General features: G+C 34.3%; 1 protein-coding gene across 1 annotated transcript in view; it reads left to right on the top strand.

Annotated features, from left to right (window-relative positions):
- The first annotated feature begins 1,299 nt into the window (after nucleotides 1-1,299).
- Nucleotides 1,300-26,893, top strand: part of LOC145676620 (uncharacterized) — a 94,173-nt gene continuing 68,579 nt past the window's right edge. Inside the window, 3 exon segments of the mRNA XM_081747453.1 lie at nucleotides 1,300-2,063; nucleotides 12,013-13,346; nucleotides 13,349-13,369. Of these exon segments, the coding sequence (XP_081603579.1) occupies nucleotides 1,699-2,063; nucleotides 12,013-13,346; nucleotides 13,349-13,369 (1,720 nt within the window). The 5' untranslated portion in view covers nucleotides 1,300-1,698.

Below are 26,893 nucleotides of genomic sequence, written 5' to 3'. Positions count from 1 at the left end.
GCAATGACAACCTTACGCAGCTCTGCTAGTTGCGGAGTGTACCAGTTACTAAAAGTTTGTTGTAATTTCTTTGTAGATAAGTTATAGCGTTTAAATTTTCTTGGACAACATTCGTTTAGGCATCGTGTTAAATTATACATAAAAAATTCACACGCTTCTACTACATTTTTACATCTGAAGAATATTTGCTGCCAGTCAATTTATTTTCATTTATGTCTTAAACTACAGATATTATCTAAACTAAGTACTCGAAAACTCTTGGTCACCATCCTAGTATTATTGTGTTTGACAAAGGGGTATAACACGTATAGGCCATCGTGATCTGACAATGAGCACTGTACTACACCACACGATAAATCATTTCTATAGCCTATACATTTGTAATAATGTTATCTAAACAAGCTTCCTTTCTTGTTGGCTGATCATTTAGAAAATAAAAGTTATATGATCTAAATATATCAGAAAAATTATTCTTGGTAAAAAGTATCAACTAAAACATTGATATTTACATCCCCGAGATATAATATTTTATATTTATCATGCTTACTTAAGTAGTTAGTAAGGTCTTCCCAGCGTGCAAGAAAGACATTGACATCCGTATCTGGTGTTCGATAAATTGATACCACAATTGTTTTCGCGTTAGGAAACAAAATTACAACTACTTCAAATTCCCCCTCATAGCAGAAATTATCTACGTTAATAACAATATAGTCATTGGTGAAGCCATCTCTTACATAAATTGCTACTCCGCCATGGGTAATTCTACTTCTATAATAGCTTGCTGCCATGATATAATTTTTAGGTACGTATAGAAGTATTTCTTCATTTCTAAGCCAGTGCTCATTAACGCAAAGAATAGGGCACGGAAATGAGTCAAGGAAAATTTCGATTTCAATTAATTTGTTTCTTATTGATTGTACGTTAATGTGGAACAGCAAGATATTTTCAAAGTCAGAATTTATAACACCTTTCATATTTGAAAACAGACCAGAGTTACTTTGTGCTAAAATTATATAATTTATGTTTCTAACATTAAGAAGAGTAGTTAAGTTAGATTGTATAATTCGACCAACTTCATTATTATCTATTTGCTCAATTTCTTTTGCTGTGCCATTATATGACTGTAAACAATTTTCTATTGTTTTTCGTGCACCCTTGTATAGCATTATGTTGAGGTTTACCTTGCTCCGTGCTAGCTAGACCTTGCACATTCTAGTAATATACATTTATTACATTGTCACTGTTACCTCTATTGGCTAAGTGCTTGGAAATATTATTGGGACTTGCATTAAAAAACTATTATCATCATACTTTGTAGGAACCTTTCTTATTCTATTTGATTTTCGCTGAGTTGGACTAGGCACACTTACATTACCTGCTTTTTAAAGATTTTCCACAGTACTTTCAGTATCTGCGTGTATTTTTTTGAACGAGGCAGATCCTTTCTAAATTGCCGATATTCCTGTTCAATACAGTGATAATGATAATATGCAAAACTTTTGTGATGCTTACTACAACAATCAATTGCCGAGAAAGCAATCGTGGCTGATGAAGAAGTATAAGAGGAAAAAGAAGAAAATTGGAAATATAAAGTTGCTTTTGTGAACGGACTTGTAAATCATTTCATTAACACTGGCAACATAAAATATAAGGGGAGTATAAGAACAGTGTTAAATTCTTTTTATATTTCAATTCACAATGGCTGGTGAGGCGTCTGTTAAGTTGGAATTGATGTGCAAAGAAGAAATTGCTTATGACTTACCTCATGAAGATCCGCTCGAAGGGAAAGGGTGGACATACGAACTAATGAATGACAACAAAGAGTTAATATTATCTACAACGGAAGGAGAGGTATCAGTGGACAAGGATACAGCTATGTCCTCTTTGGATGTGAGACTAAACGTTGATAGGGTTAAACCAGAATTAGCACTAGAAGAAGATCCTGCATTTCAAAGTAATATAGAAACGCTAAGAAAAATAGTGGTTCAGGAGACTTGCGCGTCGTATTCTAATGACTCCCAACAATTAACAACAAAAAGTTTAAATTCAGTTCTGCCAGAAAGGTAATGTTCAATTTTGCATTACTAATTGGCTCAGATTGATAATATGGTTACATAGTTTCGGAAATTTTGTTGGTTAAAAGAAATACTTCACGAGAAATATTTAGGTATGGGAGATATCATGAACGTAAGTTAGTAGCCTACAATTTGGAAATGACATAGCGCACATAAACTAGCTGTATACTAAATAAAAATAATAATAAAATTGATATTATCCATGCAATTCTCATGTAGTGCATATCTTGATAAAATAATTATTTCTTTATTATTGGTTACACATTTCTCACTAATTGTTGCACGTATTTAAAATATGGGTACTCGACGACATTGTTTTAGTTATATAGAGACTTATGTAAAATAATAAGTAATAAGAATGGTAATTATCCTAAAATTTTACAAATGTAAAATTGTATTATATTCGAACATAAACTATGGACGTTTGTGATTTTATTTAGGATTTAGCTCAAATGGGTATAGCCTGATTTTTCCGGTGGGCTTCGAAAGCCATAAGTAAAATACAAGATAAAGAATATTTTAACCAACAATGGATCTTCATTATTTCTAGAGGTCCATACATCAGTCCATTTCATAGCTGCACTCGTTTTTTCAAGGGAGTCGACTTTTTACATTCCCACGAATCTTTTTTAGAGTATGGACCTGCATTTCTCAATATGGGATCATTTTAGGCGCTTGGTGAACGTACATGATATATGAATTATTGTAAAAACTACGCTAACCAGCATGTGCTAGATGGCCGGTAAAAATAAGATTGCTATGTAGATTAGGACATTACGCAGAATGTGGGTAAACTAGGATAGCGCCAAATTCTATATTTAGGATGACTTGCATGCCTTACGTGTTGAATATGTTCTTGTACGTTCCTAAGTATTTTATAGGTAACATCCTGAAATGCTTTCTTTGCTTGTTCTTTCCAAAGTAACACAATACATTAGGGACGTAACTTCTTAATTATATGGATCCCTTCATTCCCAAACATTTTCATAGTTCCGTGTTATGATTTGCCACACTGAATTTTGATACTTCATTTCGCTTACAGTGGTTACTATCTACCTTAACAATGGCTTATTTTGCACATCGGGCATTACTTCCCACAAAATATGAAAAGAGTTTCACAGTCATCTGTAGGTTAAACCATGAACTGTATACACGAAATTTCAACTACCCTCTACGATAGAACATGTAACTTTATTTTGGCGTTAATGTTGGTGGTCAGCATCAGTTCTAATTACAGGGAGGGTTTGTTGTTGTAGTGGTATGGAACGCAGTCACTGTAAAGACCTCCAAATTTGAAAAGAATTTCCGTCAATGTTAAGTCAGTTTCGTTACATTATACAATGTAACTTGCATTATACAACGTAACTAATAACCGTTTGAACATTTTAATACAAATAAATGAGTTAAACGGCGGTGAAGCCCTACGGAGCGCCATTCTGTGCGTCATTAGTTGACAACACAGGTTGTAAGTCATTCATAAAAAATACAGATTAATGGATAGGTTCCTAAAACCAACGGCGCTGACAACCTCCTACAGTTGAAGCTTGCAGTGTCCCTGACGATTCCAATGAATCGCTTCTACCATAAGACCTTACATACCACCTTGGTTGCATGCCTTCAGCCTTCAAGTCATGACACATCCGTGTTAATTTCCCAACCCTAATTGGGCTGTCAATGATCGCGCCTTGAGAAGGCATTTTAAGAAAATAAATATAATGAAAAGGACGACAAGAAATATACCCTGGGAAGAGACTTAATGCTACAGCCCCGCATTTGAATTCATGAATCGTTTCATCAATCATTACTTCAGGCCCGCTCATACCTACAAAATTGGTAGGTGTACAAATGTAAACTTTTAAAGAGCGCTTTCCAATTCTTATGTGTGGCCTATTATCAATTGCACTTATCTTTATCGAGAATAAAGTCAGATCCGAGAACATTTGTCACAATCGTGAAATACAAGATAACAGTAATTTAAACTTGTTCATTAAACATTAATGTTGTTCAGGGCCTACTCGTACGTAGCAATCTTAATATGTTCTCACAACATAAACCTTAATTTTACCATATACTGCCTAACTGACGTAGGCACTCCGTACTATCGATACATCATAGTATCCGGTGTTTATCGTAGTAAAAGGTAACTTGGAATGGAAAACGGGCTTCCCTTTATCTGTTTCTCGAGACGGGTTTATGATTTCCGGCACAAGAAAACAAGAGTTATTTTGAAAAGTCGAAAAGAGTAACATTTAATTTACTTTCTGTAAATCAAAATCCTAATTATTTTGTATAAATCCAAATCAAAGCTAAATATTATATCAAAATTTAAAATCCGAACATGAATTTTATTACTATTATAGTTTTTTCTTATTATGCCAAACATTAAAAGTTAGAACAAAATTTTGAAATTGTAGTCAATTGCCGAATCTACACATTAGCTGGGACCTACAAGGCGTCGCACTGGTTTCATCACTTTAATTTTTTAACGAAAGTAGTGATGTCCCTAGGGATGAATTATATTTTAACTTTCAACTCTTCTTAACTTATAATATCGCTTTCTCTGAAGTCAATTAACTTCATTTATCATTAGTCACAATGAATGCACATTGACTTTTCATAGTAGACTACATATATATATCGAACGACGAACAAATCAACGAAAACTTTATCAAATTCAAGGTTATTGTCAATTACTTTCAATATTATATTAAATTTTGTTTAATTTACAGTACTTTGACAGCGACTTAATCTTACATTACAAATTTCGCATATTTTTCCATTATACAATCACAACATGAGATGAAAAAATTCACAATCTGAAGAGCACATTTTTTAATTACCTAAAATTTTAACTTCATGATTAGTTGTAGTTATTACTAGTACTTCTCTAATTATGTTCGTAATTATCTCTATATGCCTAACATGTCTCTAAATGCTTGATTGTATGGGGACAGCTAAATGTTTTTATAAACATAACATAAACATAGAATGAATAAAAACCCAAACAAGAATTGATGAAAAAAATTCGATACTGAAAGTCCGTATCCAAAACGGGATAGCCATACTTCTCAAAAGTGGTGTGGTATTATTACAATTTCAAAGTCCGAAATCGCGTTCTAAATCAATTACATGTTTAAAATTTTCAATGCTGTACTTCCTCTCCTTTCAACATTCATCTTTCATCTCCAAAAGCTGTAAGGAAACCATAAAAAATGACATCTAAGTGAACGTATCTGATTGTAGAGCGATATTGATGGTTCCACGGAGTGATGCGTCAGTGTTGGTGGGTACACACTTCGATTCTGAAAAGTAAGCTTAGAAATTCGGAGGAATAATCAAATATATAAGCAATAATCCTTTTTTCATTCTCTAAAAGTTTAAAAGGTCAAATTCGGTATTTCTGATTTTTCATCTCTTCCGGGGTTTAGTCCGAGTTCGGGTGAAGTTCACTTTTTTTTGCGCACTGATTTTAATTTTCCATCTGTGCGGGTTACGCTTGTAAGCTGTAATTTAGTACGTTTGTGTGTACTTTTCCAGTTAGTTTTTCTTTTTAATTTGCGGAACTTTTGTCCTTTATACAAGGCATTTACAAAATTTCCACGTAATGGCTCACCTTCCTTTACGACGATTGGATTTACGCTGCATTGCGATACCTGTCATAAATTTCTTTTTATGTTTGCACTTAGTATTACTATATTTGCCATGTAGTTTACTATACAATGTTCGTACGTGCTTTCGCTTAAACTTTTTAGTACTCTTCGGAGTCGATGTGTGCTTCTTCCGCATGTTTGACTCGATATAACCTCGCCTAAAGCTCGACTTTAATTTGCATGTAGTTCGTCTTTGAGCGAGTTTATTTCGTTGCGAATTACGCTTACCAAAGCATTTTCCTTTTATTCTCAACTTATTTTTTACTGCACGCTTAGTGTATGGTTGTGCGCGCTGAGAATACGCTGTACGTAGAGATCGCAGAACCTTGTTATCATCACGAGCTATCAACTGTTCTACGTTTTGAGTAGCCCTACACTTAAATTTTCGCTCTTTACAATTTCGCAATAGTGAAGTACTAGTTTGAAAATTCAAATATTTTGGCAACTGAAAATTAATAAATGTTGCATCTGATGACTGATATGATCACGTCTGCTCATTTTAATTCTGCTGATTATGCTCCTAGAAATCGAGTTTACGTTAATAATGCATTACCAAAACTCAATTGGCTATCTTATTTTTCTTCTTAAACTTGGTGTTACATTTCGGTTCTATAACGGAAATATACTTTCGACTGCGTGTGCTTTATTGGAAGTGTTACTTTTACGCTTGTTTACGGTAAATATTTCCGTGCGATATATTATGTACGAGACGTTCATTACGTAAAACTTAATTCGCTTGGCAGGGATACACTCTAAACTGTGAATTTGAAGTCGTTTCCTTCTACAATACTCAAAGCTGATGAAGGCGGAATGGATTTGCAGCTCTAAAATGCAATTCACGTTTGACATACACGGTTACCAAGACAAATTAGAATTTGTTAAGTCGCGCTAAACCATTTGCCTGCGACACAAAACCTTCAACACTGTAACTTTGTTATCACACAAAATCATCAATTGAACTCTCAAGCATTCCCTGGCTTCTTCGAGAGGGCAGATACGCGTAACCTCAACGCTACTGCTTATCATGTGTGAAACATCGATATCTCCTGCCGGCAAAACAATTACATTAAAAACAATTGTCCACAGGTACACGTAACGATTCTTCCTTTTTTGCTATCTCTATACTGCATATTTCCTTTTCCTGACTGTAACCGACTTTCTGGTTTATTTGGCACGTATCTTTCACAGCGTGGGCCGGCTCGAATTCAAGAGTATTTTCGGTTTCTTTTTCCCCTTGCATTTTCTTGTACTATTGTATTTTGTTGGCTTGCCTACACTCAAGCTGTGCCGTTTGCATGTATTCATAGAACGCAGTGAGACTTTTCTTTCATTCCGCTACACTATTTTAAAATTCAGCAGTTACTGAATCAACATGATTGGCCGCGTTAACTAATTCAGTGTGTATCTCAGTTAAGGAGTTATTGGCTACTTTGATATTATTACGTAAACTGTCTGCTTTGGAATTCAATTCGCTCTTTCCTACGCTCCCAAATCACTTCTGTTACAGACTGTTAGATTTCACTTACTGATGAATCTATTTTTTTGTCCTAGACGTACAATATTGTTCTAAAACACTAGCCTCCATATTGATATGAATTACGAGCAACTAATTCAAAGTACGCAAATATAAATGTCTGAGTTTAATACGAAAGTAAGAAACATGCACTTAAAACATGAAACACTAAGAATTTTGATATTACGACCATTAACAACCAATCCTTCTTTTCACAACTCATGTTTCACTTTCTGAAGTGCTTCAATATAAAATTAACACAGATATAAACTAGTACCATATACAAAACATTTTCTATAACTATTCTATCAGGCTTTATTCCATTTTGAACTAGTACACAATAACACACTGAGTAAGGCTATGTGATAATAGGTAAAAAAGAGTATCACGTGACAGTTTCAACACAATAACAGTGTCCTCATCAGACTTCTGCTCTTTCTGGCTGCTGGGAGTTGGTCATCAATTATATATACTGTCCGGAGATCAATTTTAAATAGATTCCTCCCCTTCGTTAAAAAGTAACACCTGTGTGGCTTTAACTTTCACGTTTTAACTGCACACGTGTCCAATTAAGAGTTCACTTCTTTTCTCCTGGATGCGTTCTGTCCTGTAATTATCCTTATTTTCCTTGTTATTTTGTTTCTCTTTTTTTCTTCTTCCTTTTCATTTCTCCTTCGTTTGCAGAATCCTCTCCCACTCCTTATTTATCGATAATCCTGCATTCAGCTCATCACCTTGCCTCCTGCCTTCATAATCTCCATGGCTTCCTTCCATTTTCTCACCAAAGTTCTGTTCTCTATCTTTATAACCTCTGCTCCTTCCCAACTTATTCTGTGGTTTGTATCTTTCTGATGCTTGTATATCACATTGTTTTCCATTTTCAATCTTACTTCATCCCGGTGCTGTTTAATATATTTTTTGCATTTTTTGTTTTTCCTATGTAAATTTTGTTACACTCCGCGCTTCCTGCTCTATATATTACTCCTCTGTATCTTTGTTGGCTATTGCTTTTCTTTTTTCTCTTCTGACTAGTTCAATTATTCTGCTTCCTCCTTTCCTGTACGTCCTAATTCCTGCTTTTCGAAACATTCTCTATATGTTCTCTCTTTGTTTGCACAGTTATTGTGTTGAAACTGTCACGTGATACTGTTTTCTTTTTACATATTATCACATAGCCTTGCTGAGTGTGTTATTGTGTATTAGTATTAAAACATTTACTCTTATTCATAAATGCACATGAAGGTGCATAGTGTAAAACCTTATGTATGTGTGTATGCTCAATCAGCTGTTTGCTATCCACTCACATCTACATAGCATTAAAAATCAACAAGAACATTTTTTATGAGCTACATTAATCTCTCTGTCGCTCTCAAAGTCAAAACCTATTAACCTAACTTACATGAAAAATCTACATTACTTACTTCTTGTTTTTATCTATCCCTGTGCTTTATTTTTAATTAATTGTGTTCGCGCAGGAGCTGATGGAAATTGACTGTGGACACTAGGCTAATCAAATTCAAAACTCAACACGTGATCTGTGTAACTAATGGTATTGTAAAAACAGTTGTAGGCAGATTACTATAATTTAATCCGGAAAACGTTCGCCATGTGGTTGAAATCGTGTTTTTTGGTAGATGTTAGATTATTGTAAATATAATCGCAAACTTCATATTGATTTTCGTCTTTTTCCCAAGATTTGTCACTTGTTTATTGCGTTTATCCCAGCTTTGCTACGGCAGTAGGACGTAATATTGAGGTCTCCCGTATGAGGACACATTGTATTAAAGCCTGTAGAATCGCCTGTAGCGTAAGCCATAAGTTACAAAATAGTAGGGATTTGAGAGAAGTGTCAGGACCAACAGCACATACCCTCTCGATACGTTCCTACAACTAGCTACATGTTATAACGGACAGTTCCCCTACAACTAGCTAAATGTTATAAAGGAAAGTTAAATGTTATAACGGAAAGTTTCGAGGTAATTTTCGTGTAGAAAGTAGGGATTCTGAACTCACAAGAGCCGTAATTACAGTTGTTTTTAAGTAATGGTTATGCTGGCTAAGCTACAGAAGATGTCGAAGGGGTTTCGGGAAAGGGGTTCCGTACCATCATGAGACACCTCTACAGCTACTCAAATTTAAACGAAAGATTTCCGCTAATATTTCGTGTAAAATATATTCTACTGTACGTTTTCAGGAAAAAAAAACTGTAAACAAAAAGAACTGAATATAATTGAAAACTAAAGCTTGTAATAAACTAACTTGTGAAGTTTGCAGATGTAATTAAAAAAGCTTTGCTACAAATATATATATAAACAGACCATAATTCAGTGAGCTCTGAAATCTTATCAAAATGATGTATAAGATTCAGTCTACTGAGCAATTGTTGCTTAAGGAGTGGCATACACTATTTCTAGAATCGAGATAAGATCAGAATTGTTTACAATAGTTTTGGTCTCGTCTTGATTCTCATCTCCAAAGCATGACTATAGTGTGAGTTAACCTTGTCCCGTCTCGAATTAAAATGTTTCATCCCGATTTTGTTTGGTTTGTTTTAGAATCGAGATGAGAAATTCGTCTTTTCATGGGCAACATTACACAAAACCGAAATATTTTTTTTGCCTAATATCACGTTTCTCTAATGGTACGACCTGAGCGATAATAAGTTTTTAATTTTTAAATATTCTTCGAGATAATTGTTATTATTATTAGTATTACTCCTGAAAATTTGATAGTTCAAGTGCTGAAACAAACGAGTATTCAAATATTTGAATGTAATGAAGCGTGTGTTATCGCCGATCTATTTCCATCAAAATTCCTAATGTAAAAAATAGATGCTTAATTAGTGATGGGTAAATTCCCGGGAAGATATTTTTTGGGAATATTCCCTGGGAATATTCCCGGGAAGATTCCCAAAATGGGAATTTATCCGGGAATTTATGCACAATCAGAAAGAAAATTGCATTCTATTACTATATTATGATTTCAAAGTTGAATTAATTTTTATATCACAGCATATTATTACTGTTGTTCACAGAGGATTCTTTAAAATATATATTCTGAACGGTACCGTGCTACTTTATTAACACTTTAATATATTTAGAAAGTACGCATAAATGTATGTTTATATACAACATATTTTATCAATTAAATATGTGTGAAAAATTATATAGTAACAGTTTAAATTTAAATGTAAGCGGATTTGCTCAACTTGACTCTATTACTGATATTATGAACACATTAAATTTATAAATGTTATAAACCAATTAGATTGAATTAATGTTAGAAGATACATGTATCACCAATTTATCAACAATTGCGCATATATATTTATGTTGACAAAATTTGCAAGATACTCACTTATCTTTATATTTTAGCACGTAACATTGTCATACACGACCTTTCATTCTACCTATTTCTAGAAATTCCATACGTTAATTCATATGTAAAAGAAGTCCGAGTACCTCTTCAGAAATTCGAGTCAGAGAGAGGAGACAGACCGACGTCTAGCATTGGGGGCCAGCTTCTGTACCTACTTTTCTTGCGATATTCTATTCAGATGCGGTTATTTTATGGTTTCATACGTTAAATTACGTTACCAACTTTAAATTCAGTCAGCATTGCAGAGCGAGCGTTAGCGAATGAAGGCGGGTTAGAGCCCCGCATGGCACGTTGTTTTCTATCTTCGTTACCAACAATTCACTTTCTTTTCTCACATAAACCACTTCCACTGACCTTTCCGTTTTGTATAAATCCCCTACTGCCCTAAAAAACAAGGTGTTCGATACTTTTTTGACTACTTGAGCATCACTATCTACTCATTTCTTCCGTAAATCATCCTACTTTTTGCTAGTTTTGGCCCCCCAATACTAAACATTTACTTTATTTTCAGTGCAAATGGAAATGGAACTTAAAAATTATATTATTAGTTATATAATGTACCGTCAAATAATTTAAATTTTTTAAGCTTCAAATTCTTTAAAACCTAGAAGTAAATCCATAATATATTAAAATAAAGTTATTAGTCATATGGTTCTTATAATATGGAAGATAAAGCAAATAAATGGAAATAAATTCCTTCCCGGGAATTTATAGGCCAGGGAAAAAAACCGGGAATATTCCCATTTTTAAATTCCTTCCCACCGGGAATATTCCCACTGCCCATCACTATGCTTAATGTGTCTTCGATCGAAGAACCTCGAGATTACTGTTCAAGCGCCTAGACCACTAAACCACGATTACTACGCTGTAAATGATTCGTATTTTTCTTGTTACTTTAAGCTCCTCTGCCTCAGCTTGGAAAGTTTTATGTAATTTTTTAATTCGTTTCAAAAGCCTTTCATGTTCCTCTTATGATGATATAAGTGAATGATCTTCGGTACAGCTTCTGTTGATACGTTGAGTTGTTCTTAAACCTTTGGAACGCAAGTTTGTTTTTTCTCCACATGAAACTATAGATAAGACAAGTTTAATTCTCATACTGTGCATTTGTTTCAAGGCAGCCGACAATACCTGGTCATAGACTTATGACCGCCACGATATAAATGATAGTTCAATTTGATATAGTGAAACAAACTACAGCCACTAATCTTGAGACAATGGTGACACGGATACTTCTCTGTGGTACTTTATTTCATATTTCTAAAATATTTAATATAATATAACATTTTAAGCGTAACTTTATCATGTAATATAAAATCACTTTATCATAGCATTTTTTGTTGCTACTTAATCATTATCTCCATTCACATTTCCTTGTTTGTTGAATTTGTTACAGGCGCGATAAGATATTAGCTTTCCACGGAGAAGGGATTACGTTTATTACATTAAATGAAGCCATTTCTCATTCATATGAGGAATCTGATACTTCGACGCAGTCTGGCAATGGATTTCATCGATCACGTTTCACAAAAAATATGGTGACACAGGGAAGTAAAAAAAGTCATACGTACCAAAAGAGTGATAAACGCTTTAGTCAAAGTTCAACTATGACAAGTGGTATGTTAGTTCATAAAGGTGAAAAGTCTTACATATGCGGAGTATGTGGAAAGGAATTTAGATTAAATACAAGTTTGGCTATGCACATGTTAATTCATACAGGAAGAAAACTACACACATGCCAAGATTGTGGTTATACATTTAATCGAAGTTCATCTTCGATTACACACATGTTAACCCACACAGGAGAAAAAAATCACACATGCCAAGAATGTGGTAAGGCATTCAATCGACCTTCAAAATTGCCTAGACACATGTCAATCAAAACAGGAGAAAAAACTCACACGTGCCAAGAGTGTGGTAAGGCATTTAATCGAAGTTCAATTTTGGCTACACACACGTTAATCCACACAGGGGAAAAGCCTCACACGTGCCATGAGTGTGGTAAGGCATTTAATCAAAAGTCAAGTTTGGCTATACACATGTTAATCCACACAGGAGAAAAACCTCACAAGTGCGCAGGGTGTGGCAAGGCATTTAATAAACGTTCAAGTTTGGCTAGCCATATGTTAATCCACACAGGAGAAAAAGATTACACATGTCAGGAGTGTGGTAAGGCATTTAGTCGACGTTCGTATTTGGCTACACACATGTTAATCCACACAGGAGAGAAGCCTTACACATGCGAAGAGTGTGGTAAGTCATTTAATCAACGTTCAAGTTTGGCTACACACATGTTAATCCACACAGGAGAAAAACTTTACACATGCCAAGTGTGTGGTAAGGCATTTAACCGACGTTCAAGTTTGGCTAAACACACGTTATTTCACACAGGAGAAAAACCTCTAAAGTGCGCAGAGTGTGGTAAGGTATTTAGTCAACGTTCAAGTCTGGTTACCCACATGTTAATCCACACAGGAATAAAAGATTTCATATGTCAAGAGTGTGGTAAAGCATTTAACCGACGTTCAAGTTTGGCTACACACATGTTAATCCACGCAGGAGAGAAACCTCACACCTGCCAAGAGTGTGGTAAAGGATTTAGACTACGTTCAAGTTTGGCTACACATATATTAATCCACACAGGAGAAAAGGATTACACATAGCAAGAGTGTCCTGAGGCATTTAATCAATGTTCAAAGTTACTACACATATTAATCCACACACGAGAAAAATTTACACGTGCGAAGAGGGTGGTGAAGGATTTAGACTACACTTAAGTTTGGTTACATATATGCTAATCCACACAAGTGAAAATGATTATACATGCTGAGAGTATGGTAGGCATTCAATCGACGTCCAAGTTTAGCTACACACATGTTAATTAACACAGGAGCAAAATATCACACTTGCTAAGAGTGTGGTGACGGATTTTATATCGTTCAAGTTTGGTTGCAAATATTCATTCCATAGAGAAGATGCTTCCGTTTGCTAGGAGTGTGGTAACGTTTAATCGAAGTTCAACTCTGTCTGCACACATGTAATACTCAAGTGAAAAAGCTCACATATGCAAGCAGTCTCGTAGACATTTAATCAGCGTTCAAATTCAGATATTGTATACTATTTGTATAAATTAAAAATTGATGTCGACATGCGATATCTACGTAGGGTTGTTTGAATCCACGAGGTTCTTTAACAAGGTCCGATCTTTCAGTAAAACCTACTTGCAAAGCTAATGTAGGGGACGATGTAACTGAGTCTATACGTTCATCCCATTCAACGTGTACGATATTTGAAAAACTAAATCATAAAACTTGATATTGCGTTTAATTCTTCTAGTAAATGATAAATGAATGGATAATACCCAAAAATAATTTTACTTTTCATAGGATTTGCATTTTTAAATTTGTACCATATAGCATTTTCACCTTCGGTAACAACATAACCTGGTAATGGAATATGTACTTCACTTAATCCTACATGCCAATCAAATTCTGATAAACGAATATTATTTTTAATTGATTAATAAAATGTGTTGGATTATTTGTAGGATACACATCTGCACAATTTTTTTTTTACTAATGTAATGTAAAAACTATCATCAATACTTTCAGAAATCATTTTCATTTAAAGTGAACTGTCAGGTTTGTAATTCCAAAACGAAATGGTAATTTTAACACGTGTTCAGCTTTTAAGATTACTTCTATGGTATCAAAATATTTCTTTTCAACTTTAACATAATGCGGTGTGCGAAATACAAAAGTTTCTACATGGCCATGTTGTACATTATATATACTAAGTTTTAGAACTAACGGTCCTATATTTTGTTGTTGTTTCACAATATCAAAACATACATTAATTGTATTGGGAATATTATAATCTGAATCACATAGAAATTATTACGTGTTAATATTAAATCAACATTTCTAATTTTGTGTATACAACGTTTTAAATATCAAGTGTATTTTCACTAATAAATTCAAAAATATGTTTAATCCTGGTGTAAACCAATCATACATTAATCTAATATAAAGGAATGTTTAAGAACAATTTGATTTTATATTTTGTAAATAATGTAACATAGAAACTTTTTCAGGAATCAACTGTATAATGCATTCAATCGATTAATAATATTGTAGTTTTACTTGAACATGATGACGTTCAACTTTCTCATCCATAACAGTATTATTATAATTTCTTCATTTTCACCATTATAAAAACTCCACAGAATATTAATTTTTGTTATGCGACACCCTTTTTCCCATCACTGAAATCAATAGGTTGTTTTGTTGTAATATTACTATCAAAAATTTTGATACATGCATTTGAAAGAAGAGTAACGTAAAAGTCGTGTGTAAAGTTCAAATTCATTTTCAGATTGAACAAAATCTGATCTAATCCAAGAATTGATACTTAATGGATATCCCAACTACTTTACATACATCCACCCATTTTTCCGTTTCAATACTTTTTCAATTAGATATGTTTTCTTTGAATTTATAATTACCTTTTGTAATTCTTGTGCAAAAGATATTTGTTTAATTTCTTCAATATTCCAATCTTTTAATTTAATAGTGACAGGATCCGATTTAATCCATTTATCAGCAATAAATATTTCTTGTGACCATTTAGGTAAATATCTTTTTTCTAATATATGTTTATACTTATTAACATGAACATATTCACCCGGACTAAAGTTCCGAGCTATATTGCTTTCACTCATTTTCTTTTCGTATAATGTTTCCACACTTGATTCGCATTAGAATCATTTACTTGAGCAGGTGCCAATTTAATATTTTAATAATATGATTGATTATAATTATTTAATTATACATTAATATAACGATAAAAATTCTTTGCGGTAAAATAACGATAAATTTTTCTTTTAATGTACATATAAACCGTTTTGCTAAAGCACATTTAATTTCTGAATGAACACTATATTGATTAATTTCATATTCTTTAAGCAGTTGTTTTACATGACAATTAAAATATTCACCGCCTAAATCTGTTTGTACGTTACACACGGACAATTTAAAATTTTATTTTTTTTGTTATTGCTTTCACCATTTCAAAACCTTCCTTTGTTTGTAACGGAACAGAATATTCATAACGTGAAAAAAGATCAATACAACACAATATATATTTAAAATTATTATTATACTTCGCAACATTTTAAATATCTGCTAAATCCATTTGTAGTGTTTAATTTGGTGCACTAACATAATACTTTCAAAAAATTCACAAGCTGATGCATCTAATGTATAAACATCTTGAGAAGCTAACCATTTCTTAGTTTTTTTAGATAATATTCTTTTACCTTGTTGTGTTTGTATACTTGTTAAAGAATCAGGAATTGAATTATCATAATATATTTGGTCTAGGAATTAATTCGTGCGGGTGGACAAGAGATGGCGCAACGAACGGAGCGTCCCACAGTTCCGTGTATCCACACATGTGTTGCAAACCCCTGTCATCGCGTATCGTTCGTAGTATAGGGCAGTGGTGTAATCGTTATTTACGTCGTGCTTCGGAACAACTTTCATTTCTCATATATCCCCTTTTCTTAATTATGATTCCCAGTTACGCCATGACGTAAACGATTATTTTCCCATGCCTACAATTTCACTTACGATGACTGGGAACATGGTAAATGAAAATGCAAGCAACATAAGGATTATTGTTAAGCTACACGTATAAAGAAAATTAAATATTAAACATGTAACAAATGATAAAGTCACTTTTCGATAAAAGAAATATAATGTTACTATGAGAGCACAAAGATTACATGCTTTTATATTTCCAATATATTCACCCTTAACAATTTAATACTATTGATGCGATAGTGGCGTGGCTTTGATTATAGACGACAAGGTGGCATGAAATAATGAACTCACGTGTTTCTTCGGCTAGCCTGTTGATGCTGCGTCTTTGATGTCCTGCACTACTCCTGAAGCTGAAGTTTTAGGATTGAGTCCCACTCGTGTCTTCTCCACTAATTATTCCGAATGACGCTGTGTGTTTGTTGTCAACTTTATGACCTCAATCAAGTCGTATTTTAAAGCTCCGCTTACGTTCACAATAATAAAGGATTTCACTTGACTAATAATATAACAAACGTTTAATTTTTAACACTGATGTATGAATTATTAAACTGATAGTTCAGGCTTCTTTGTCGCAAACAAGCTACAACTCGAAACGAACGGGCTACATTCTAAGCAGCAGGGTACGCTGCTCTTTGGAGGAGGGCGCACTACGACGCAAAAACTGAGAGTAAGAAGGCTCCCTCAAACTGTCCACTGCAGACTGAGAGCTTTGTCCAGTTCGCTATCATATACATGTTTTCGGGTGTGGAGCTCTACGATGATGACGCATGATAACAAGTTCACACTCTTTGGCTGAAGAAGTGCGGCCATTTTAAATAATCAAATCAGCGTTGAGCACTGAAGAGAAGTAAAATGTTTTGCGACTTTCCCGATTTTCCGGAGTTAGAGAACGTTCACAAAGAGAGTCGTTGTTTCTGCGTCGTATGTCCATATATGGTTACGAAATCTACCGGAAGTCTACTAACACAGATGAAAAGGCATTCCAAAGCAGTGACAAAGAGTTTCTGGAACATTTGGATTTATACGAGGGTTGGTTAATAAAGTTCAGAATAAATCTATTTTCTCAATCTTTCTTTTAAATTGCAAAAAAAAAAAAATGAGCTGTAGGACGGTGACATCCTATTGGGGCCCGAGCAGTGTCCGAGCAAATTGCTTCAATTTGTGAAGAGAACCCTGGCCGTTGAGGGGTTAATAGTCCATACTGGAATATCACTTGAGGGTCAGTGTATTTTGGAACGTCCTGTACATGAATCAACTGTCACTGGAAATTCTCCATAAAGACTCAGTATATCGGTACTATACTGTATATAATTCACTCCACTAGTGTACGGAAGTGTTATTAGGAGATCACTATATTATGGGACACACTGTATTTAAATTGAAAATCTTTGGGGACTCACTATGAAAATTCGACACATTGGGACTGCACTGTATCTATCGCACTTCACTTATTAACTGTGAGGTTGTTCACCCTGTATAACGACAAGCCACCTTTGCTAAAGCCACCTATTATGTTCTTTAAAGCCACCTTTTATTTATATAAAGCCACTTTTGAGTCCGAATTAAGCCACTTTTAAATTCTGATTAAGCCACCTTTTGTTTAAACAAAGCCACCTTTATGCCACCATTAATACATTGTTCATTTTTAATTTATTTATATTTTTAGTTTATAGTTCCTGTTATTTGTTTATTCATTTTTTTTTCAACATTGGTTTCTCACCATAATTCAATGTACTTTAGTTTACCTTTCAATTATTTTTCATTGTCTTTCACGAAACACATAATATATTCAAATATATTAAGCCAAATAGTTATACAAATAAACATCAATACAGAAAATACTTAACTACTAAACAATAGTAAAATGTGTATACCGATTTCGAAAGTGTAGCCTCACAACGTAACGAACGGTAATATCGAAATTGCTAATATGTAGTTTGTGTAGTGTAATGTGTGTATATGCACCTTCTTACAACAAAATTGATACTTAGATTTTCTAAAATAACATCAAAATAACTATATTAACTAATATATATATTCATAAATGCAAAATATTAATAATCCAAAGGAGTTTTCAAAGCAAAAATTCGTAAAATAGTCATAAAGTAAATTACATACTAATTATTCGGAATACTATATTTCAACTTATTAAACATCAAAATACTAAAGGAATCTAAATCAAATATACTATCAAGTTTCAATAATCGTATTACTCAAACAACAAACAAGAGATTCATCAAATTGTTTCAAATAAATTTTGATTCACATGTCAACTCACTTTTTTTTTTTTTTAAATCAGCTTTACTCACAGCAAATGTAAACTTTTATTTTACTTATTTATTTATTGCAATAAGTATGCGAGCATCAACACTAGTGCACGAAACTTGTATAACATTGGCGAACATACGACCTTTGGCTGATACAATCATTTCTGAATCTCATTTTCAACAAGCATCTTATTGGCAAAGGCAAACTACAACTCCATTTTACGGGCATTAATCACAAACGCATATCAGATAACAAGAGGGATATACAATCCACCTCTAAACACATTAAACACTTTCCCTACTCATCTAGGAGCAATCTAGGTATTCAGGAAATAATAAGGAGTATCCATCTCCGAACGTGAGTCGCCCTTTAATGGCCTTTGACATCACGTCAAAAATACGCGTACATAATAGCAATAAATTCATACAAGGATGCCGCTCTATACAGCCTTTGGCATCTCAAAAATAGCCCTAACTTATTTGTAATGCTCAATTGCCATTCGATTGAAAAACGTATACAGCTCAAAGTACTTTGCACACAATCATTTTGTTCGCTCGATGATCATTATTAACATCAACGTGACTAACAGATTTAAACTTAATTGCCTCAACATACTATAAGCAATGGAATCTATCAATTACTATTAAATTGTACAATGAACCAATTTCTTTCCATTATTTATTTATTTATTCAAATTTTTCAACTCTGGAAATTCTCAAATTCAACCTAAATTTTCGTTATACTTGCGTGAGTTTATTGACAAGTGCTAATTCAAAACGATATTCTCTCCTTTTAAACTTTCGAACACAAAAAATAATCGGATAAACAACAAAATACTTCGTTAATCACAATCGTTCTGTTCAAATGAACCATGTAGCGAAAGTTCCAACTAATACTTTTCTCGTATTGACATGAATAAAACTCTAATAAAGTGAATTAAATTAAATTTTTCCACCTGTATGAATTATTTAAGACAAACAAAATATAATTAGGTATTCTCTCCTTTATGTGAGTCGTTGAGCAATAGATAAACTCGTAAAAACTACAAAAGTAAACTTTTTTTTTTTTTTAATATGTTTTCCACATTAAAACTACTTCTTCATTTCTAAATATCTATTTTCCAGAGTGATGATTGATATATATATTTTTCAAAAGGATAATTAAGATATACGAACATAATATGCAAACGTAGTACGATATATGAACAAAATCCAAATTCTAATTGTATTTTCTCACTAAATATGTAAAATATATTCATAAAACTGGTAAAGTTCAAAATTAGACAAAGTTTTCCTATATATTAACATACGTATTGTATCATGATATGCACAATAGTTAAACTATCAATCTATATGTTTGCATTACATAACATAACTAGTAAACTTTAAGACATTTTAATATATATACATAAGTTAAACGGCGGTTAGGCCTTACATAGTGCCATCCTGAGTGTCATTTGTTGACACCTCAGGTCGTAAGTCGTTAATTAAACAAAAATATAGGTTAATGAATTGGTCTCGAAGACCAAAAGGCACCGACTTACTATTTCCCATAACTGGAGTGTGCGGGATCGTTGAGCTCCCCGACGATTTGGATAAATCGCTCCTGCACGAAATCCTTTGTCCCTCCCAGCTAGATGCTTTACGCATCGTAGCTATGTCATAACCGGGTAAAATTTTCCAACCCCAATTGGGCTGCCAGTATCTAGACCTACAGAAGGTATTGAGAAGAAAAAATATGAAAAGGACAAGAAGAATACCCTGGGGAGGGGAAGTTCGATACTACAGCCCTGCATCTCAATATCATTAACCATTCAATAACTATTAGTTATTTTAGGCCCGCTCCTACCCACAAAATTAGTAGGTTTACAATTGCATTCCTTTAAAGAGCGCTAGCCAAAAAATGTGCCGGCCTCCTGGCAAAAATGCACTTATCAACATCAGTAATATCGTCACATCCGAGAATAAGTCATAGCCGAGATTAAAGTCACAATCGAGAATACTAGCTTACACACTTGAGATTATGATTATCTATAATCCAAGATGACAATTTTCCAGCAGATTGACAGAAATATGAGTGCGTAAGGGAACGCTAATCGGCATCCAGCACAAACATGTCATGCTTATCTTTCTTTCATATGAACAATGAAAAATAAATAACAGAGTTGTAATGACCTTAACGAAACAAGACAACAAGGTCAATACTACAAGTCCGACCATGATAATCAGTGGGTTGAAAATTATACAATGTTCACTTGAGAACCGACAGACTTTTTTCATACAAGAGAAGTTAAAAGAACTGAAATTGGAAAATTTTCACATCCTGAATTAATCGTTACATCCGACAAATATCATTCTTGATTTATTACTCGTATGTTCTATTTCCATAATGGATTTATTTCAAACTTAAAACAATATTTATCAAGCCTCTTTTTTTTTTTTTTTTTTTTTTAACTCACCAACATCAATGAATTCAAGGCTGATGATAGTTGTGATTATCTGGTTTCCATAATATTTTGCAACCAATTGATATTATACATATTTCCCATTTTTTATGAGCCAATTTTATTATAAATAATTGTTACCTAATTAAAACAAGCACTTTATATATCGATACCAAATTATTTCGATGATCATTGGTAGTTCAGTTTTCGAGAAATATTATTATAACTATACGTAATATTTCTCGAAAAGCGCACTACAAGAAGGAAAGAAGAGGAAAATTATTTGCCAAAACCCAAATAAACGCAATTTATGATCTCTTTTCGTCAATTAAAAATGAATATCTAATAAAATGTGAAATTTTAAGCGTCAAATTAAATATCTTGTTATTAAATAAATAGATTTAGAATGTCACAAGCCGAAATAGAATTTAGAAGTGTGTGTGTCTAAAGGCCAAATTCACACACTAGCTGAGGCCCAATCGGACGCTACACCGATTTCGTCACTGTAATTTAGAAAGAAAGTAGTGACGCCTCTAAGGGTTGAATTATAATTTTCAACCTTTTACCTCTTCTTAACTTGTAGAACAATTTTTGTGATTAAATTCAATTAAATTCAAATTTCATTAATGTCGTAACAAATGCCCACTGACTTTACATAACGAACATTATGCGTGAATAAATTTGTAAACGGATTTCTTATATTCAACATTATTTCCAATTACTTACAAAACCATACTATTTTCAGTATTCCGACGCCGAACCAGTCTTATATTACAAAACTCATTATACTTTTGCACATACTTCATGACAAAGTCAGATGAAAAAATTCGTTAACTGAAGAACAAACATTTTTTTTTAAATCCAAAGTTTCATAATTAATTGTAGTATTGATCAGTATTTTTCTAATTAAGTTTTCAAATATCTCCAATTGCCTAATATTTCTCTAAATGCCTAATAGTATGGGGATAGCTAGATGTTATATAATCATATAAGGTGAATGAATAAAACTCAAAGAAAATAAAATAGTAAAATTTTATTAATGACATTTGGTTCCCAAAACTAGAGGCACCTGAAAAGAAATAAGACATACAAAACATAGACATCCTAACAAAAGTTCGATACAGAAGTTCCGTATTTGAAACGGGATAATCAAAGTTTTCAAAAGTGGTGGGGCCTTGTTAAAATTTTTAAAGTCCGAGATCGCGATCTAAATTGATTACCTATTTAAAATTTCCAATACTGTCCTTCCTCTGCTTTTCCCGTTCATCTTTCACCTCCAAAAACTGTAAAGAAACAATAAAACATGGTATTTGAATGAACGTACCTGATTATGAATGGATACTGGTGGTTCCTCTGGCTGGGCGCGTCGGTGACCGTGTGCACACACTTGAAACTGAAAAACAAATTCCTAACTTTCGAAATTCGGTGGGGAATAATTGAAATAAAAGAGTAATAATCTTTACTTTCATTCTCTATAAAAGCCTAAAAGTCTTATTCGGTGTTTATTTTCTCGTCTTTTCCGGGATTCAGTCCAAATTCGGGCAAAGTTCGCGCTTGGGTTACGCTACAACTTTAATCTTCCACCTATGTCTGTTACACTTGTACGCCTGCAATTTCATACGCTTACGAGTACTCTTCCAATTACTTTTTATAACTTGAGGGGCTTTTCTCCTCTTTGCAATGCATCTACTGAACTTCCATATAGTAACGCGTTTTCGTTTACGGCTCTTAAATTTAGGATCATGCACAACTTTCCTTTTAAGTTTACACTGACTACCACTGTATTTACCATGCAACGTGCTGCACGAGACTCGTACGTATTTACACTTGGGCTTCTTAGTATTCTTCAGAGTCGACATGCACCTTTTTCGCGTCTTGGCTTTCTCACGAGTTTGTTGATATTCCACTAGCTTCGATTTACACTTAAATTTCCTTCTCCCACGATTACTTTGCGCCAACTTTCGTTTTCGAGAACGCTTTTGTTTTACTTTTGCCCTGCTGTTCGCTGCATACCTAATGCGGGATTGTGCGCGCTGTAAATACACTTTGCATTGAAGTTGACAAGCACGAACATAATCACGAACAATCAACTGTTTTCGAGTAGATTTACATTTGAACCTTCGTTTTCGACAATTTCGCAATGATGACGTACTAGCTTGGTGAAAGGTGACCATGCTAGAATCTAATTTACGCCCTTCTACAGCATGTTTATTATTGGTGCGCATTGAGACCGAATTCAGATAAACTACCAAATGAGCAAAACCCAACTGGTTACCGTGGACTATCTCACTATTCTTCTTGACCTTGGTGTTATATATTAGCTTTTCTACTGATGGTAATTTCCCTTTACCTGCATGCACTTGAGTAAGAATGTTACTTTTAGGCTCAACTACCGTAAACGTTTCTGACAAGTTATCCGCAAATAAAGCGCTTATCGCGTAAAACACAATTCGCTGGATAGGCCTACACTTCAGACTATCAATCTGGAGCTGTTTCTTGTTACCGTATTCAAAGTTAGTAAAGTCGGAATGGATCTGCAGTATAAAAATGCAATTCACGTTGGCCGTGTATGGTACCAAAGACAAATTTGAATCTGTTAAGTCGCGCAAGACCACTTGCCCGCGACGTAAAAACGACAACACTGTAACTACATCTTCACACAAAAACAACAATTCAACTCTCAAGTCTTCCCTGACTTCTTGGAGAGGATGGGTACGCGTATTCCCAACGCTACCATTCGTTGTGTGTGAGCCATCGGCATCCCTAGCCGGTAAATCAATAATGCTAAGTATACTAGAATCACAATTGTCTACGGATACGCATAACAAGCTTTTGCTTACTGCTACCTCCACACTACATATTTCCTTTTCCTGACTATAACTAACTCTCTGACTTATGAGGCATCTATCTTCCGCAATGGGAACCTGCGCGAATTCAAGAGTGTTTACGATTTCACTTTCGCCTTGCACTTGTTTGCATTCAAGTCGTGCCGTTTGCATGCATTCATGAAGCTCAACGAGACTTTCCCTACATTTTGCTACACTATTTTTAAACTCAACAGTTCCTGTTTCGACTTGATTGGTCACATCAATTAGTCCAGAGTGTACTTCGATAATGGAATTATTGGTAGTTGTAATATCGGTACTTAGTTGATCGAATTTGCAATCAAACTTACTTTCTAATTCTAACTTATTGTTCGTGCACTCGTTTGCCAATTCCTTTATTCGCTCGTTAGTACTATCAATTTTATGCTCTAATTTCTCAGACTGTTTCTCTAATTTCTCTGACTGTTTCTCTAATTGTTCTGTTAACATTGCCTGAAATTGTTCTAAAATATTCGCTTCCATTTTTACTTAACTTACAAGTAACTAAATCACAATATAAAACATGCAGCAACAAACACTTGAAGTAAATAACAATGTAAACAAACACTTTTTCTAAAACTATTTCACCATTTCGATTACACAAAATTTTTCATTTTTCTTTAAAATTTCATTTTGCAAAATGTTTCCATAGACAATTAACATAAACAAACAAATTGTTATTCATTTGTCGTGATAAATAAATCGAAAAGGAAGGTGCATACTACTATGAGTGTGTGTGTGTATGTGTAATCAGCTGTTCTGTGCTTCCGTACTGTGAAAAGTTAGCGGAATAAAAGTTCGCGAATGGACAAAACGTTTTAATCTCGCACAAAACAAATTATGCTACTAATATTTCTGTGGTAATTGAATTTACTTTCTGTTTTCAAACACTACCTTTTATTTTCTTTCCTCTTGCTCTTTTCTTTTCACGAGTTAAAACAATCTACGCCTGATTCTGCGCCAAGTTAACTACTTATGACTACGTGATTCAAATCTTTACTATTTTCGTATTTTAATAAATGAACGCTGAAATAATTAAATGCAGTTCTATCCGAAGATTAAAGTAGGGTCTGTCACGGTTTAGCCATTTCGGGTGTAATCGTTATTTACGTCGTGGTTCGGAACAACTTTCATTTTTCATATATCCCCTTTTCTTAATTATGATTCCCAGTTACGCCATGACGTAAACGATTATTTTCCCATGCCTACAATTTCACTTACGATGACTGGGAACATGGTAAATGAAAATGCAAGCAACATAAGGATTATTGTTAAGCTACACGTATAAAGAAAATTAAATATTAAACATGTAACAAATGATAAAGTCACTTTTCGATAAAAGAAATATAATGTTACTATGAGAGCACAAAGATTACATGCTTTTATATTTCCAATATATTCACCCTTAACAATTTAATACTATTGATGCGATAGTGGCGTGGCTTTGATTATAGACGACAAGGTGGCATGAAATAATGAACTCACGTGTTTCTTCGGCTAGCCTGTTGATGCTGCGTCTTTGATGTCCTGCACTACTCCTGAAGCTGAAGTTTTAGGATTGAGTCCCACTCGTGTCTTCTCCACTAATTATTCCGAATGACGCTGTGTGTTTGTTGTCAACTTTATGACCTCAATCAAGTCGTATTTTAAAGCTCCGCTTACGTTCACAATAATAAAGGATTTCACTTGACTAATAATATAACAAACGTTTAATTTTTAACACTGATGTATGAATTATTAAACTGATAGTTCAGGCTTCTTTGTCGCAAACAAGCTACAACTCGAAACGAACGGGCTACATTCTAAGCAGCAGGGTACGCTGCTCTTTGGAGGAGGGCGCACTACGACGCAAAAACTGAGAGTAAGAAGGCTCCCTCAAACTGTCCACTGCAGACTGAGAGCTTTGTCCAGTTCGCTATCATATACATGTTTTCGGGTGTGGAGCTCTACGATGATGACGCATGATAACAAGTTCACACTCTTTGGCTGAAGAAGTGCGGCCATTTTAAATAATCAAATCAGCGTTGAGCACTGAAGAGAAGTAAAATGTTTTGCGACTTTCCCGATTTTCCGGAGTTAGAGAACGTTCACAAAGAGAGTCGTTGTTTCTGCGTCGTATGTCCATATATGGTTACGAAATCTACCGGAAGTCTACTAACACAGATGAAAAGGCATTCCAAAGCAGTGACAAAGAGTTTCTGGAACATTTGGATTTATACGAGGGTTGGTTAATAAAGTTCAGAATAAATCTATTTTCTCAATGTTTCTTTTAAATTGCAAAAAAAAAAAAAAATGAGCTGTAGGACGGTGACAGTGGATTAAAGCGTCAACAACACCAGTTTGTAGTTAAGTGAACATGGCGTAATTTGTGCCTGATAAAGTGTTTTGGCGGGGTGTCCTGCTGCATTACTTTAACATGCAGAAAAGTGCGACTGAAAGTCATCGTATTTTGGTGGAAGTGTATGGTGACCATGCTCAAGCTGAGCGAACGTGTCAGAAGTGGTTTGCACAGTTTAGAAGTGGTGATTTCGGCTTGGCAGACCAAGAGCGAGCTGGACAGCCAAAATAATTTTCAAGACGAAGAATTGACAGCATTGCTCGAGCAGGATTCGTGTCAAACTCAGGAACAACTTGCAGCAGCATTAGGCGTTGATCAAACAACAGTCTCCAAACGCTTGAAAGCCATGGGAATGATTCAAAAGATGTCACATTGGGTTCCACATGAATTGAAAGACAGAGACGTTGAAAGACGAAAAACCATTTGCGAATTGCTGCTTCAACGACAGAGCAGAAAGGGGTTTCTGCATCGAATTATTACGGGTGATGAGAAGTGGATCCATTATGAGAACCCTAAACGAAAAAAAGGCCTGGGTGAAACCAGGTGAACCAGGTCCATCACAACCAAAACGAGATATTCACTGTGCAAAGGTTATGCTGTGCATATGGTGGGATATGAAAGGTGTGGTGTACTATGAGCTGCTGCAACCGGGTGAAACTATGAATGGAGAACGTTATCGACGACAATTAATGCGTTTGAAGCAAGCTCTGGCCAGAACACGACCAGAATGGGAGAACAGACATGATAAACTTATTGTTCAA

The sequence above is a fragment of the Thermobia domestica genome, unplaced genomic scaffold, assembly GCF_964235325.1.
Source record: "Thermobia domestica unplaced genomic scaffold, izTheDome1.hap1.1 HAP1_SCAFFOLD_245, whole genome shotgun sequence".
In the NCBI taxonomy this organism is placed as follows: Eukaryota; Metazoa; Arthropoda; class Insecta; order Zygentoma; family Lepismatidae; genus Thermobia; species Thermobia domestica.
The sequence above is the reverse complement of the archived record's forward strand: the minus strand, read 5'-3'. Positions and strand labels throughout refer to the sequence as shown.